The 17,699-nt window shown below is 40.9% G+C and overlaps 1 protein-coding gene and 1 long non-coding RNA gene across 14 annotated transcripts in view; both read right to left on the reverse strand.

Moving 5' to 3' along the window:
- Positions 1 to 2,165, reverse strand: part of MED13 (mediator complex subunit 13) — a 59,885-nt gene extending 57,720 nt beyond the window's left edge. The window contains exon 1 of the mRNA XM_069790982.1: positions 640 to 2,165. Within this exon, the coding sequence (XP_069647083.1) occupies positions 640 to 705 (66 nt within the window). The 5' untranslated portion in view covers positions 706 to 2,165. The remainder of the gene's footprint in view (positions 1 to 639) is intronic.
- A 1,229-nt stretch (positions 2,166 to 3,394) lies between these two features.
- Positions 3,395 to 17,699, reverse strand: part of LOC138686724 (uncharacterized) — a 31,858-nt gene continuing 17,553 nt past the window's right edge. For 6 of the 13 annotated variants that reach the window (XR_011326041.1, XR_011326037.1, XR_011326039.1 and 3 more), the window contains exon 4: positions 3,395 to 4,486. This is a non-coding gene — a long non-coding RNA (uncharacterized lncRNA). Of the gene's footprint in view, positions 4,742 to 12,935; positions 12,994 to 17,699 lie in introns of all 13 variants that reach the window. The other 7 variants (XR_011326047.1, XR_011326049.1, XR_011326038.1 and 4 more) reach the window with 2 other exon arrangements.

Consider the following 17,699-nt stretch of genomic DNA (forward strand, 5'->3'; position numbering starts at 1 on the left):
ACTTTGGGAGCTACCAAAATCAACAATTTGTACGATTTCATACTTGGGTTAAAAAAAAAAGACTACAAAATGGTGCACAACAAAACATAAGATACCACCGCTTCACAGGAGTGCATCATCAAAAGCAGACCTCCAGAATAAAAACAGGCAGCAAAAGAGATCACTTTAAACAACAAGGAAGAAGGGAGCTTTCGGCTCAGATTTGTCTGGGATGTCACGAGTGGGGAAGAGAAAAGAGAAAGTTCCCCAAGATGTGGGGCTGAAAGAAGAAGGAGCAGCAGATCTCCTTACCTCCTGCGAGAAACATCACGTTCAGAAGCAGAGATAGGAAGATACGGAGAAAGAAGGAAAAGTTGCAGGCAAGGAAAGCGAAGGAAAAGGCGAGTTGCAGGGAGGATACTATCCAGGAAGAAAGCGGAGGGAGGGGCAAGGCTAGACAGACAGCGATGGAGGGGGAACCAGAGGGGCATGGGAGAGTTGGCTGGCTCCAGGCAGGGCCTACTCTGAGGACTCATCCAACAGAAGCTATGCTAAAAATGGCTGCTTTGCTTCCACTACCCCTTCCTCCCCTCCCCCAAACCTCCTCTCTCTTTCACTCTATGTCTGTCGTGCGTGTGTGTGCCGGTGGCCGACACTTACCAGGCAGAAGAGGTTGGAATGGCAATCCTCCAGGCTGGCCCCGTTCGGCACGAAGCAGGAACTCATCCTCACAGCCACAACCCACACGCCATTATCCCACAGCCTCCGACAAGAAAGAAAGAGACAGACACAGAGAGAGAGAGAGAGAGAGAGAGAGACAGACACCGAGAGGGAAAGGGGGGAGGGGGGACTATGCACACGCACAAATAATAATACAATTAAATAAGGGATTTACATACAGACACACACGCACGCGAAATAGTGGCAGGATAAATAACCCAGGAGGAGAGTGGTATTGGAGAGGGGGGTAAAAAAATATATTAAAAAAAATTTAAAAAAAAATTTTAAGAGAAACTCGGAACGTTTTCTCTTCTTCTGGATATCAAACGGGGGGGGGGGGTAAAGCCACCGTGGAAGGGGAGAACAGAAAGAGGGAGGTGGTAAGTAATCCAACGACAGGAGATTAAGATCAAAATCCTCCCTGTTCCTCTTGTCTTCTCATTCGCATAAGGAGGGGAGGGAGAGGAGGTAAGGTGAAGGGGTAATTGATCCAACAAGAGAATAAAAATGGGGTAATTAATCCAGGGGGGCTAGGGGTAAAAATCAGTTGACATCCCTCCTTCCCCTCTTCTCAGATGCCAAGCAAGAGAAGTAGGAAACAATAAATAATCCAGTGGGGGCAATTAATCCAGAAACCTCCCTCCTCTTCCTCCTGTTTCTTTAGTCATCAGATGAGAAAGGGGCAAATTGTGGAATGACTGGGAAGGATTGGCTGTGGGAGAGAGAAAAATCCAGGCTCGTCTCTTCGGAGTCCGAGGGCAACAGGGTGTGGGGGGGGTCAGATTCTTCTCCCCTGCTCCAAAAATATTCCAAATAAATTAAAATTTAAAATCATAAAAACAAACTTCAGGGGCCAGAAGCAAGGCGAGTCTGAAGAATTCGTAAAGGCAGGACAAGAAAAATTTCCTGGGGTGTACCCCAAAAACACATCTGCGGGGGGCAGGGGAGGGGGGAAGGTATTCCTTGAGAGAGAAAGGCCGCAAAAGTCTCCTTAGCAGCCCAGCGAGGGATTAAATTCCCCTGTGGAAACCCCCCCTCCCCAAAACGAAATACTCTTCGCAGAGAGGGTGAAACCAAAATATCCTCCGTTGGCTAAAAATCCTTCCGTGGGGAAAGGAGGGAGGGGGGAGAGGGGTGGAAGGAGGAAATTGCGGGTGACCCTCGAAGTCTCTTCGGGGAAGGATGGAGGAGTCTCCCAGAGGCCGATCCCCAGTCCTTTCGGGGGAGGAGGAAGGGGTAAATCGCAGAGTCTCTTCAGGGAGGCTCGCCACCCCCAGCTGTCCTCCGGGGCCGAGGGAGCCCCACAAAGTCCACACAGCTGGGCGGGTCTCTTCAGGGGAGCCCGGACCCCGCCAAGTTACCGCCGAGAGCCGGAGGAAGGGGGGGGATCCGGGGCAGGGAGGGCCCCCTCCACCGCGCCAAACCCCGCAAGACCCCTTCGAGCTGGGGGCGGGGGGGGCAGGGAGGTGAAGCGGGGAGGGACCAGCCTCGCAGCTGGGCTGGTCCCTTAAAAAAAAAAAAAAAGAAAAAAAAAAAAAACCCAAGGAAAAAAAGGGGGCGGCGAGAAAAATATAAAATGATAGTCTTCAAACGGAGCGGTCTCTTCTGCGGGGGGAGGGGAGCGAGCCCCGAGACCCCCCCGGCGGGGCGGGGGCCCCCGCTCTCCTCAGGTGAGGGGTCTCCGGGAGGCCCGGCGAGCCGGCGGTTGCCGCGGGAAGGCTCCGCTCCGCGCCGCGCCGCGCCGCCCCGCTGCGGCGTCCCCGCGGGGGGCAGTGGGCGGAGGGCCCCCTCCCCGAGGTCTCCTCGGGAGGGCGGGGAGGCGGCGGCCGAGCCCCGGCCTCTCCTCAGCCGGAAGGGCCGCGGGGGAAGGGGTCGGAGCCCCACAATTCCCGGCCCCGCCGCCGCCGCCGCTGCGCCGAGACAGAGGGACGCGGCGGCCGCTGCCGTTGCTGGCGGAGTCGTTGCCCCGAAACCCCCGCCGGCGGGTCTCCTCCTCGCTTCCCCTCAGCGGTGCCTCTGTCGGCGGCTGCCCGGCCGCGGCATCCTGGTCAGCCAGCTCCCCCCTCAGCGAGTCTCCCCCATGTCGCGTCGCGGCCGGAGCGGGGAGGGGGGGGGGGGGAGGGAGGATTCTTCTCCCGTTTAATTCCGAGCCCCTTTTTCTTTAATGGCGGCCACAGGGACGAGAGTCGGGGCCCCCCTGCCGCGCTCTCATTGGCCGGCGCGCCGTCACGTGCGCCTGCACAGCGATGGCCGCCGTCGCTGCTGGGGGAAGGCGGCTGCGGCGGCGCGGCGCGGCCGCCAGGCGCGTCCTGGGCGCTGGAGAGCCGCCCGCCTTCCTCGTTGGGAGGCCGCCATCTAGCGGCCGCGCCGGGCCGTGGCGCAGCGGCAGCGGGGCCGCCCGTTCGAGTCCCGCCTCCCCCGCCAAGGCCCGCGGCCGCCGGGCCCCGGGGGGCTCGCTGTCCCCCTAATCCCCCCCGTGGCTCCCATCCGCTCGTGGGCATCACCTCGGGGCTGTACGGGAGGCGTTTCTCATGCACCCATCGCTGCTGGGCAGCCTGGGGCCAAAGTCCGGGCACAGACTGTCCCACCAGCAAAGAAATCGCTCACCTGCGCTCAATACCCTCTTGGCCCTTTGCACCGGGGAGCAAATTCCGTACTAAGGCTATCGGAGCCTTTTTAAAAAGATAGGCAAGTATTCGGAAAGCTTGCGTTAATATTTAATGCAAGAATTAATGCTTTCGCTAGTCGCACAGGCATCGTAGCTGCTGGAGCAGAACTGTACTCCAAAATCCAATTTTTTTCACGTACAGATACATATCGTGCAGTTTGTGAGGATGAAGTGGGTGGTTTCTCCGTTACTATATGCACAGATTTGCAGGAGGACGTGGAGATTATTCAGAATTAAGATGCTACAGTGACAGTGAAACCTATTTTTAAGAGATATTTGGAAAGTATTATGCGTCCTGTTAATCCTCTCATATTACATACTAATTTTCTATGCAATGGTTTGCATGGAGAATGTAAAATTTTAAGTCACTACATACAGAATTTTTTGACTGCAACGTTAAAGTGAAAATACAAACCAGTGTAAAGTGCCTAACGTAAAAGAAAGACTTGAATCTCAGCTAACATGACATTCGCATTAAAATACGATACGTTCATGCAACAGCAGCACATTGCATCACAACTATGCAACACGATGATGTTTCAAAGGCCCTGCAAATTATTTCAGGACTCAGGAACAAGACGAGCAGCAACCTTCTGCAAATGTCTTGATAGAGTAGGAGGAAAGAAGGACACTCTATAAATAAATTTATGTGATAAGTTAAAAAAAAAAAAGTGAGGCTAGATATTTTCACCAAGAGAAACTTTGAAGATTTACTCACACTAAGGCTATTTTTGTATGTCAGTGTAGGCAAGCAAGATTCTTCTTTTTATCTAAATAGAACCAGAGTATTTTTAACGCAGGAGATTCATTCCCTCACTGCTCATCAAAACACGGCAGCTGGGGACGGAGCTGGGATGCGGGGGGAGGGCGCGTGGAACCAAACCCCTTTCCAAGTGGAACAGATGGTTTTCTCCGTGGTGACTGCAGACGAGGACCGCGGCGCAAGGAGGATTCGCTCTGCGACGGCGCTCAGAACCCGCTCCTCCGCGCTGCCGTGGGTGCCGAGGGGCACGCGAAGGCCCTCCAAAGTTTCAGCACGCCGCTTTGGTCGTTAGAGCAATTATCTCACTGCGCAGAGAGATGTTATTAAGTCGCACCTCCCGAAGGAAAAATCCAATGCTTTGAAGGAAATAAAAGAAAGCAGCATTTGGCATTAGTACACAAGGACCGGCGTGATTTTCCCTCTAAGAGGAAAAACTATCCCTTGGTAAAACTGGGATTTGGTAGAGGGAACGGAAGTCCAGTACAATGACTCAGTGCGGGCTTGATGCACCGCAAATGTACTCTTGCATGTCCCCATTGATTTCAGGATGACACCAAATTTTCACTAGCTAGGAATCCATTTCTTTTGCCTGAAACAGCACAGCTCAACGTCTGGAAGAGAGGATTAATCTAGCGTCTAACACTGGTTTTGGCATTGATTCACTTCACAGTTTTGAGGAACCCAGCTTCTGTGTCTCAGTTTACTTATTTGTAAAACGCATTTTGAGATCTGGTTCATTAGTACTTGCATATTAGTCACAGTAAATACTTACATAGGACCCCAGCACAGTCATATGCAGAATATAATTTTTCCAGTAAACATAAATACAGGATAAAGAATTAAGAAAATATTGACAAAAGAGGAAAGAAAACTAACACTACTAGAAGGGTTTTTTAAGTCATTCCCTTCCTGCTTTGTATGTGAATTACAGAACCTACAAGCCACCAGCTTTCCCAATTACATGTACAGCACCAAATAACAGTAAGACACACAGGATAACAGCCATACCCATGTTTGGCAAATTTTGGACTTAAGACATAGCTTGCCCTTTGCATACGGTACATGATGCTACTTGGGAAATAAAGCCTCCTTAAAAAATGGGGAGGAGGCAGATTGAAAAAACAAACAAACCACAAAACATTGTGGAAAAAACGCTATTGGAAACATGCTTTCTATTTCTTAGATAGGTTCTTATATAGTTCTCATCTCTGCAACTTCCAGAAGTGCATTAAGCTGCATAATTAGCATCTGTCACATGTAGCCTTTTCCTTCCCTCTTCCTCTGCCTAGAGGGAAACTGCATGAAGAAATTTTAATATAAATTTTAGTATATACACTGTGCAGTGCATTCATATTAGGAAAGATACAGTCAAGTAAGTTTCTGCTTGATCTTAGGTTCACCTTTGTGTAATATAAATTTATCAGTTAAAAAAAATGCTACTGATCCAATTTAAAAATTAACTAGTCTTTTGGAAAGACAACGGTAGCGGGGGCGGGGGTGAGACGATCCCCGTTGCACCAGATCTAAACCAATGGAATTGTTAGGAACTGGGCAGTTAACGCTAGTCACTCGTCCTGGTGTTTCATCCTTACACTCTCACATAGTCACACTGAAACATCTAGCCAAAAGTAGTAAAGTAAGAAATGGATGATTTTCCCCTTTAGTCAAAAGTATTTATTTTGAAAGGAATAATTATATTTTGAAAAATATCAAAACAAAAAGTAGGACTTCATATGGCTTTTTCATTCACATTAAAAGATACTCCACTGTTGAATATAAAAAGTCAATGGACTACAGCATCTCCTAGTGAATCTCTGTAGACAAACTTAAAAGGAGATGCTACCTTTTAGAAGTAAAGACTAAAAGAAAGAAATGCAGCTTAAGAACAATAGCAACATGAAAAAGAATGACATTAGCCTTTGATTTCCATTCAGACTATCTCCTAATTTTTCAAAGTATTTGTTTTCTACTTAATTAGTTCAGAGAAAATTGAGATTATAGGGTTGAACATGTTGCCAACAACCTGAGGTATGAAGTGCAGACTGAATGCTTAAACTTCAGCTACAGAGGTGGTAATTATTGTAATTGGTCCACGTGAAGCAAATATATCAAGCAGTATAAAGTTCAAACTCATGCCAGTCAGTCTCCAGTTGGCACCAGCAGTTCTATCAGGAGGATACAGAGGTCTCAGCAGGACTTACTATTGGCAACTGTTCAACAGTTCTCTTCTCCAAATGGTTTCAAGGGGATTTGGGTGGGAAGAAAGATCATTTTTAACAAATTAAACTACCTAAAAATGGCTAGATGCCCAGAGCCACCTAGTCTGCATTAGTCACTACTACCAAACAATTTTTGAAAGAAGATTAAAAATATCATTTCTGTAAAGAAATGTTTATCCAGCTTTAACAATATGATCAGATCACGGCAAAGTTACCCAAATACATACTGTACACCATACTACAAGTATGTATACAAATATGTCCAGAATAAAAGGTATAGCAGAATATTTACACAGTGTGTGTTTTTCAGAAGACAACTAGCTCAAGTTACTGGAATCCAAGTATTCCTGTAAGGACATGCCATATAGTTTCAAGAAATGAGAAGACCACTTACTTTTTAATTAAAAATGACAATAGCAAAGCCCCCATGGGAGATAAGATTAGGGGAACTGTTTATTTCCCATTAGTATTTATCTTACAGCATTTGTAAGGTGTCCATAATTGTGGTGTAAAACATAATTTAGATTTGCACTGAGAGTTTTCACAGGAGACTCTGCTCTATGCCGTATTGACGTTCAGCTGCTTTGTTTAGATTTTGCAAGGATGCTTTTTTCAAATGGTGAATATGTCATTTTTAGCAGAGGTCTCTACGAGAAGATTTGAGTTTAATGGACGGCAATAAAAAGAGGAATATGAGAATTCTTGCTCTCTTTAGTGTCAGCTTTGGTTAAGACGTATGAATGCACATGAATAGTCTTGTCAGAATCTCTGGGACTACTGACATTCAAGATCTAACATATTATTACTTCTGACCAGAACATTAGCTGCTATGCAGTAAGGAGAAGGGAAAGAGAAAAAGATAGGACCACTCCCTAATCAGACAGAAATTGTTATGGATTTCTCTGGTTGGAAATCTCTGAACAGAACTTTTCTGCTGTGAAAATACAACGCTTATTTTCTCCAATCTGAGATGAATGACTGTACATACTCCTTACATCTGCAGCAGGAAAAACAAAACAAATCATGATTTAATGCCTGATCTTGCACCTTTTACTCATGGAAAGGATCCTAGTTAACTCATATAAATACTGTACAACCAAGCATGACATCCTTGTAAAGGACGCATGCTTATCAGAAGAAAGGTTCTAGCATTTCTAGCTGCTTACTCTATTTTCCACCGCTGAAAGTTTCTTTGAAGTACTAGTTTCAGGTAAAAATAAGCTAATCAAAGAATTTAGTTAAAAGAAGATAATTTTAATTCAAATGTCAGTACATATCAAATCTGGATACCACTGCAATGGAGAGGTTCATTCACCAGAAGCAAAAATCTTACAATGTGCTTCTGGCTGAGTTAAAAGAAAATGTATTTCAGATTTTGTTGTTGTTGTTGTTAACAATTTGTTGCCAAATAAATTGAAATTACTCAAAAGCATGGAAATAAGATTAATCAGTATGTTTGTATTCTGAAATTGGAGATGAGTAAGTACCTTTTATTTATAGTGCAGCAAAAGAGAATATCCTGCACTTTGCAACTGAAACTCTCTTTAGTCTACATTCACAAAGTACAGCATGTCAGACAAAGAAACTGATTTGTTTGGTGCAATAAACTATAGCAGACCTTTACATATTTGAAGTGCAACAGATGGTCTTCCAAGAAGAGCATAATGACTGGCAGACAGTACACTTCGTTAGAGTGGCTTGCAATGTCTTCAGCAATTACACAGAGAGTGTTTTCGGGGGGGAAGCCCTGTCATCTCTATGATTCTTCTCATGTAAATAGCTGCGATTTCCCTGTTTAGATGCTAAAAAATTGTATCTTCTAAAACCTGACAAGCTAGCTAGTGAACTGGAAAAGGAAGCACCTTTGGCCCTCCCAAGACTATTCAAAATGAGGCTTCAAATATTTAGTCACCTGAGAAAAGAGATGTAAGTAGAAAAAAAAAAATAGCATTAAAAGGAAACTACTTTGGGCATGTAACTGTAAAACTATTAATCCACAGCCAAGTATTCCATGGAAATGTAATTTATGAAAAAAGGAAGGTTTACAACAAGGTCCTTCAGACATTAAGGAGCTCGGAGGTCTACAGATGCAACATGTGGAATATCTAGAGGAGGGGAGCGGACAGTCAGACCCAAAAGAATAAATTACCCAATTACAATTTCCTTCCTTTGGGAAACTGGTGCCTTTCAAAGAGTCCTCTTCAACATGAAACACTGGCTACGGTCTTCAAGGGTGAGCTTTTTTGAGGCTGTGACAGTCTTTCAATTTTCATAGACAAGCTACTCCACAAGCCAGCAATTAAGTAAGAGTTATAATAAATAATCAGAGTAATAAAACGCTGATCTTTAATACTGTATATGTGGGTTGGAAAAATTTAACTTTTCTCTCTCCCTCCCTTCCCCCTAATCCTCGAATTAGTCTTTTCTGTTATAAAAATCTTCCCCACCAAATTCACCCTGAGTAAAATTTTATGTGGCAACATAAACACAACCACAACGTGTCCTTTAACAATGTAACTTAAATGTTGATGGAATCATAACTGCATTACTCCCTCTTCAATTAGCAGCAGCATTCTTTATGTTTGCTTATGAAGCGTAAACTGTTCACTTGTCACTACAAAGACCTTCTGTAGAGGACGTAAAAAAACAGCCACAGCAATTAAAATGACAACAACAGAGGTGGATTGGTCACATTATGACAGAAAATATCCAGCTGTTTCTTTCCAGTAAAAGGATACACCAACTATCTGAAATACCAGGACCAAATTTTGTCAGTCTACATAAAGCTGATGGATATTCTGGCAAAAGTATGGATTTCCAAGAAAGCAATAGACTAATATAGAACTAAATCTAACCTCATAGACCGATTTTTTTTTTTCCACCCAGTCAGGATTACCACTCATCCTTTTTACCCATACAAATTTCCCTTTTTGCTAGAACTATAGATACTCTATTCTGTGAGAAATTCTCCAAAAATAAGAAAAATTTGGGGTTTTGTCATCCAAAATAAGCAAGGCAAAAAGTAAACTGATAGGGTTAGGACAAGTAAATTAGATTTTAAACTTATTTACTTCAGTTGTGTTAAAAACATTCTAAGAGTTAATTAAGACCATAAGTCTCATTATACCCAGGCTATTACTTATAAAACACTAACCTCTGTTACAGTCACATCTGTCTCTGCTGCTGGTTCCTGCCTGTTCTGCTTCACAACAGTAATAACATAGGGAGTTAATTGTAATAGATGTAGGGATTTTTTTAAATTATTTTAAACATACATTTAAGTAATAAAAGAGCCTGAAAAGTAAATGTTTCAGGTTAGCTTTTCCTAGTTAAGATTATAGGGACTGAACATCTGAAGTGATAAGGTAGGTTTGATTTCTAATACACCAAGAAAGACCGTGAGAAAATAACTGACACATACAGAACCAGCCATTCGGGGGGGAAAAACCAAACACTGTCTGTAGAATCCGCCTACAGACACATCCTTGGAGAAAAAGTGACGAGAAAATTATCAGGAAGATTTTCACTGCTGTTTCTTTTCTGGAAGTTTTTGCCTCTTGTAACAGCACAGACGTGGCAAGTGATATGTACCAGAATTCATCCATGCATTATATTTTGCACATCAAATTAAGTTGATTATCCATGACTTTTTAGGCAAACACAGGAATGCAGAAAACATGTCAGCTGTTATATATAGAATATATGGGCATTTCACTCCTTACTTTACGTTTAGAAAGAGCAGCAGATAATGAGCTCAACCATCACATTGAGAATAAATTTCATTTGCAAGTTCAGAAGTATCTTTGGCTCCTTATCTGTTTGTGAACCAGAATTTACAGTTAGCTTATAACAACTGTCTTCTTTTTGTCTCCAGAGTAAGTGCCATAAGTGGGCAAGAGCTTTAATGTCTTCATCTGTATACCTTCAGCCATGATGTTTTTCATAAGCTGAGAACTTAACAGACTCAAAACAATTACTGCAAAATACACAGGACAAGAAGGAAAAATATTAAGAAAACCAAAAAACTGTCTTTTCTCTTCCCTAAATTCCCAGAATTCATCTTCAGATTTCATGCTTGTAAATCAGCTAAAGTATTTTCAGACTATAATATTACCCTTCTGTATGTTTCATCTGATATAATTGCTTGACAACAAGCATCTCTTTCTCCATAAGTATTCTGTAGTGAATTTATTCACATAAGGAGAAAAACATTAGAAAGGTGTCTAATTTTAAAGTCTGCAAATTAGACACCAATGACAAACAATTTAGTGTGACAGCATAGGCAAGACACAACCTTGAACCATTCTGCCATTTTGTGGACACACAGATCAATAGCCACAAGAAACATTAGACTGCCAAAAGTTTGGAAATCAGCAGGTTTTGACAAACCAGTAATAAATCCTGAGCAATCTAAAAAAAAATAGTGTTTGAGCAATATCTCATAATTACAATTATTCTTTGCAGATGTTTGCTATTTAATACAATGGAAAGAATGTTTTGTTCCATCTAGCCAAGTGGTATCAGACACCATATTTACTAAGACAATGAGCACAAGACTGTTCAGTCTCAAAAGGTAAATTCCTTGACATTAGGCTGATAAATTCATTTGAGATTTTGTAATACATGTGTGTCATACAATAATTACATTTTATTTTGTAGTTTGCAAAAATCTATTCACTGAAATACAGAAGCTTTTCATGCATTCTTTATTTTCAAAGAATAAAACTCATCCATGTAAACAGTCCGATTTAAATCACTGATTGCTTGCCTATGAAAATAACCGGATAAAGCAAATAGTATCTTATCGGAATGTATTGGAAACACAGAAATCAGAATATCTTGTGTGCCTTGTTTTGCAACTTCCTGGAAGTCACGTATACAACACAGTGTGAAAGTAAAGCTTTACAATAACAAGCCGGAAAGTAATAACTGTACCTATGTTATTGTCTTTGTTGGCTAATTCACTCATATTTGTCTCAGAAAGGACTGACTACCCATCACAGAAAGGAAAGTACTGTAACAATGGCTTACTAAGATGTCCATTGTTCCTCTGAAGTCCTAAGCTTTCATATGCTCAGGAAGCTGAAGCTTTGAGTCACTCTTATTACTTAAATCCTCAAAACCAACGAGGTTAAGAAGGCATTAGGTACTAGAAACGCTATCTGCTTTCAAACACAATGGACCTCTCTGTTCACAGAAGTCTTGTAGGATTCTACAGTGAAATAGAAAAGAGTCCAAATGTGGAAGACTTGAAAACTTGGCCCCAGAATGACTGCAAAATGCAAGTAAAGCATTAAGTTGCAACTGCAGTGTAGGAGTAGAGATGGAGTTCTAGCTGGAAGTTGAATCAAATCCCTTTGTATGAAGCAAATAACCACTACTTAATATCATATTTTAAAAAAAGTAGAATTCTGTGATCTGACCAGTAAAAAACTGGGTTCTATTTGTCCATGTATCAAAAGTTCTAGCACGCTTAGTCAAAAAAGGTCTTCTTTAAATAAATAACTTTCTGGAAGATTGATTGGTGTTTGTTAAGTACTGGATATGGTCTGAATATTAGCATGTTTCACAAACTTTGCAATGTAATTCCAATAAGGCTGCAGACCTTGTAGAACTTGTAGAGCAGAAAACTAGGGAGAAGGCAAAACACTTCTTGTGCCAGAAGAACCTAAAAGATTCAGTGAAGAAACTGATGGGAAGTGCCCTTCCTCTAAATGCACATATCTGCATAGCCAGAGTAATTGCAGTGCAACAAGTAAAAGGCCATACAAATGACAAGACAACACAGCAGCCATAGAACAGGACATTCCACTGACATACAGATCCTGAAAACACAAACTTCTGGATTACAGCATCTGCAACTACAACAGAGAATAAAACCCCACTTCTGTCAGGTAGAGCAGAAGCCTATTTCAACAAGAATCACATGCTCATATTATTGCTCAACAGATGCACTTGAACTAGAGAAGTAAGCTACTTAAAAAAATACATGGAAGGTATGTGCAAACTGTTTTGCCTCTTGTGCTTCCTTCATTGTACGGGAAGTGCACACTAGCCAGGATTCAGAATACCTTATTCTGTAGTAAGTGAAAAAAAAATGAGCAAAAGAAATCTTGTCAATACACAATCATCCAGCGTATTAGGAGAAGGTGGAAGGACAACCTGGATAAAGCCAATACATATATAAATTAGAATATAGTACACTCACCACTGAAAAAAAAAGTATGTAAATCTCTCTCCTGAGGAAGGTTTTAAGACTATTTTCCTTTTTCCAAATCTACACCACCAGTGAAGTCCCACAAATGAATATTCTCTTGCAAATAAAGTGGTCGTCTTCACTTTTGGGCAACTGCGGTAAGAACTGCCTTACAAAAAAGATCCCATAAGTAGGTTTTATTCCTGTGAGTAATCGCCTCAAAGAGTGAGGAGAAAACATGAGCTAAAATTACTTGCACAGTCATGTTTCATAACTGTTCCTAGCCTAGTGGTATTGGTCCTTCTCTTTCCCAAGTACAAAAAAGCACAAACTTTTCTCCCTCTTTTACTAAGAGGAAAAAAAAAAATCTGCTTATCCTTGGATACTTACAGAGTTTGGAGGAGCTCAAAACAATGGAGCACTGTGTGCGCCACTCATCACATAGACTCTGAAAAAAAAAAAGTATGGAAAAGAATGCACAAAGTATGTAATTACTGTTTCACAAGATAATTTCATTATTAATACATCCCCAAAGATAGCATGCACAGTACTGCAGTTTAATTAGATGATAACTGGAGGGGGTTTGAATTTTATGAGGTAATAAATATATTCTGGACTAATAAACTCCAAGGCTGAAGTGTTTATTAATCTAGAATATAAAGATTATATAGTTGATAGGAGACAACCTCAGGTTGTGCTGAGATGCCTATTGTTTATATATTTGAAAATTAATATTTTCCTTCTTTTGGGAGCTAGATCAGAAAGCCAAGATTGCTGTGGATGGTACTGAACAATACTAGAAACCATCCAGCAACTATGGCTTCTCAAAGGTAGAGTGTTTAAGTCTCAGAAGATTTTTTTTTTTAAGTTTCACCTTTTAATCAATTTGTCACCTCCTAAAATATTAAGTACTGCAAATATACCCTCTATACTATGCCTTCTGACAGCTGTCAATGCCTTATTCTGATGGCAAGAAAGCCAGACTCCCTTGTAGGATAACCGAAGCCTTTACAACACCAACAGACCCCTCCCCTGCTCCCCCCAAATACTCAATTCTGTCTGTTTTCCTGCTTTTGGATTCACCTGCAAGACTACACCATGTGGCAAGCAAGCACATCAATTTTAGTGTCTCATTAAATTTTTTTCTTTCCTTCACATCATTCTATAAACTTTTTGCCTAGTACGGCACATTAAGGATTTGGAAACTAACTGTTCACTACTGTGAGGATTTATATCCCAAACAGCTGTGCCAAGAAGTCAGAGGAATCAAATGGCATAATCTATTAACTTGTCCTCGGGTAGTTACAACTAGAGCTTTATAAATTGCCATAGACTTCAGTCCATTTAAACTACATTTCTCTGTTATTTTGAAAGCATCAATGTCCCACACAGGCAAGACAGAAGACCAAATTTAGTCCAGGAAAAAGTGTGCATGACTGAAGTCAAAGACCAGGTTGCTTAAGGCAAAGCTAAATTTAGGGCTAAGAGAACTACAAAGAAAAAGGAAGAAACACTAGGAGGAATAGCATGTGGAACCCTCTCCTTGCAGATGAAACAAGACTAACAAATGCAAAGGAAACCCTATCCACACATGACTGAGTGACGGCTGCTGTGGCGTTAATGGACAAAACCAGGGAAATCCTGGATGTGCCGAAAGAGACACAGCACACTGGAGCAGAAGCAAGGGGAGGAGGAAAGGGGCAAGACACATCACATCTTAGATTTATTGGTAAGAAAAAATCCTGATTCTCTGAGCCTGTCCATGTTGAGTGACAGCAGTAAGAAAGTTGTGTTACTGAGGGCCATAAAGATTTAAAGATATTTAAGAAAATGCTTATTAATTAGCTTAGGTGATCCAAATATAATTGGCCATGGGTTCAGACACCTTCCAGTCTGGCTCCATAGGTTCAGAGCAAAGGCCTCAACACTAAATCTTGAGAAGACTATACAGACAATTAATGGAAGATGACGATGATGGCCATTTCCAAAGCTCCTGCTTTTTAATTCCCAAGCTTATATACTCTCTCCAAATGAAACAAGCAACAGAGCTAACTTTCCAATATTAAATCTCTAGGCAGCATGCTATTCATACAGCTTATGTAGATGTCTTTACCCTCTGGAAAAACAAAGTTTAAGAAAAATGGTTCTATCTTTGGGGAACAGTTTAAGTCTCAGGATAACTACATTAGGAAATCTAACTCTATTACTTTGTATCTTACATTTTATTACTAGATTGGTAATAGGAAATTACCAAATAAAATTGGTATTTTACTTGGTAATTTTTTTCCGTGGGCCTCGTCTAATATGAAAGATGGTGATCATCAAATTTATTCAAGTTTTCCTGTCAACAACATCATTAACCAAATCCCTCAATTTCAAAGTAAATAAAAGCATCTGGGCTTCTCGCACAGCAAGACTGACTTGCATATTTAAGCCTCATATATAGATGAATTTGCACTGGACCAAATTTGCATATTAATGAAGGACTAATTGCTCTTTGCAGTCAATTTTATGCAGATGAATTTACTCCTCTCAGTACAATTTTCATAATGTTCAGAAAGAACCAAAAAATGTAAAACTTTTTAAAAGTACACAAATGTTAGACAATCAAGGAAGAAATATCATAATGACATCAAACAGCTTTACATTAAATTGTATATAATTCATCTTTTATATTGTTGCTTTATTTTAACAGCCTCCCACAAAGAACGGAACAATTCATAGAATAACTTCAGCCTATTCCCCCTCCTCAGACTCAAATTTTAACAGCTTGTAACAACCCATTATATTATCTTGTTTCCAGCTGGAAGGATGGAGCCTGAATTTTTAGGAGAAGTTAAATTTGCTAAACAGGAATTTATTTTCTCTCAATCATCCTCATGCCACAGGTCAGTTAGGAGATACCCTGCCTCCCATGATTTTAAGGTACTTTCTACCCAGTTTTGCTCTATTAAGAAAAAGCTCAAGGCTCAAATCCCCATTCGGTCTCTCCTTCAGAGCTAAAGTACAAAATACCGAGAAAAAGACAGAAAAGTACATGGGAAAGAGAGACATCAACAAATGCTGAGGAAAAAAATGGTAACATTAGGGAGGAAAGGGGAAAATATAAATACCGGAGTAGAAGAGGAAAGGAAGTGGAAATGGAAGGAGAGAAAAATGATGATTCAATGTGTATATTCAGGTCTAGCTAAAAAGAGGAAAACTGAAGGATTTGGGAGAAAGTTCAAGGCAAAGTAAACAAATAAAAGAGAAAAATGCAGCCACGAATGTATCCACAAAAGAAGAAAAATAATGGGAAAGATAAGGAAACAAGAAATAAAGCAAGAATCAAACAATAGAAGATACATAAAGAAATAGACAAAAGAGAAGATAGGAGAAATACAGGCTTTCCTAATTCTGTTGGAACATAAGGGCAGAGTTAGTGGAATTGCATTAGGAATCTGAATTTGCATGTATAGCCTTCGTCTTGCCAAAGAGAAAAGCCTTATTTTAACCGTAAAGACCGATAACCATAATATTTATATGTATCATAAAATCACTTAGAGAAGACGATTTTAATTGGGAAAGGAATAGCACAAAAGTATCTTTAAATTACTTCAAGGCCTTTTGTAGAAAGAACATGGGAATGCGGTTCACAATCACCACATCTGCCATATCTTTGATTGGATTTGTTGCCCTTCTCTACAGCTTTTGCTGTTTTAACATATCCTTTTTAAGACACACAGTACTCAAGATATATGATGGTTTTATAGTGGTATCAAAAAGTTTCTTGTGTTTTGTCTCTATTTCTTCTCTAATAATTCCTAGCATCCTACTTGCTCTCTGGACCACAGAGCATTGAGCTTACAGATCTCCTATAATCCCCCAACTTTGTTCCTGAGAAGCAATAGTTTATAACCATCATGATATTTCATGATAAAAATAAAACAGGCTTCAGTATGAACATCTTTTGACTGAGCTATAGAGTCCTTCCCAAAGAAGAATCAGAAGAACTCCCAAGCCTCAGATGCAAGGTGGAGAGAGCACAGAAAAACTGCCAGAAGGTCGCTTTGCAGTCTCTCCTCTTGGTCTTTCCAACCTTGATGACAGAAGCCACACCATATGGAGCATTTGTTAGGGATAAACTCCTCCAATGAGCAATAAAGGCAATGGTTGTATCGAGGCAAGATCTAGCCATTGCGGGGGGAGGGAGGGGCAGGGGGAAGGCTTTAGGGCAGAAGAGTTGGCAGAAAATATCAAACTGAGGGGAAGGACAGGGAAAATGACCAAGAAACTTTCACTAGCATTCAAAAAAAGAATAGACCACAGAACAAGGACAAATAGAGTTATAAAATAATAACAGTAATAATTGGAAAAGAATGAAAAGTACTCCACCAGGAAAATACTGCAATGCTACTGCTGAAGAATTTTTACCGAGGAAACAAGACTTAGTTCAGCTGATCAGCCCGGAGGACTTGCTTTTAACAGTTATTTGAAAACAAATGTGTACTTTGAAAATACAGCTTTTATTCTGGATTATGAATTCAAAATGTCTTCCTAGTTTGCTCATAGGGAGGAAGGAAGGGAAATGCATCCTCCTTTATAACTTATGTATATAGCTTTGAAAACCTGCTCCCCCTTTTTTTCCAAAAGATGTCTGGTTCAAGTGATTAATGCTGTGTGAATGTAAACAAAGATAATTATTCAAACAAGAACAAGATGTTCCACCCCAAATGATTAGCTTTTTCAGTAGATGAGATGCCTACTTCTAATCATCAAGAAAGGTTAACCTGACCAGATTTAATTAGCTACTTAATACAATAGTAAAGTTGCATACGTAATTGGTGAGGAAAAGACTGCAGAAGCAACACTGAACCCAAACAAAATACCTCTGTCAAGCACAAAGCCTAGGCTGTTATTACACGATCACACTGATGTAAGAATTCCCAAGGTTTTTTTATATCTACTATATATACTTTTGCAATTGTCCATGTGGAACTTCACCTGTTTAATAATAATAAACATATATTAAACAATCAAAAAAGGCAAGAAACAACATCCTTAAAGTGAAATAGGTTACTATTTCCTCATAATCAAAAGAATTAAAAAATGTGCATCACTTTTTTGGAATCACGGCTGCTCAACTAGCCCCTGCAAGCCAAAGCTGTGACTCTG

This window comes from Haliaeetus albicilla, chromosome 9, assembly GCF_947461875.1.
Source record: "Haliaeetus albicilla chromosome 9, bHalAlb1.1, whole genome shotgun sequence".
Classification (NCBI taxonomy): domain Eukaryota; kingdom Metazoa; phylum Chordata; class Aves; order Accipitriformes; family Accipitridae; genus Haliaeetus; species Haliaeetus albicilla.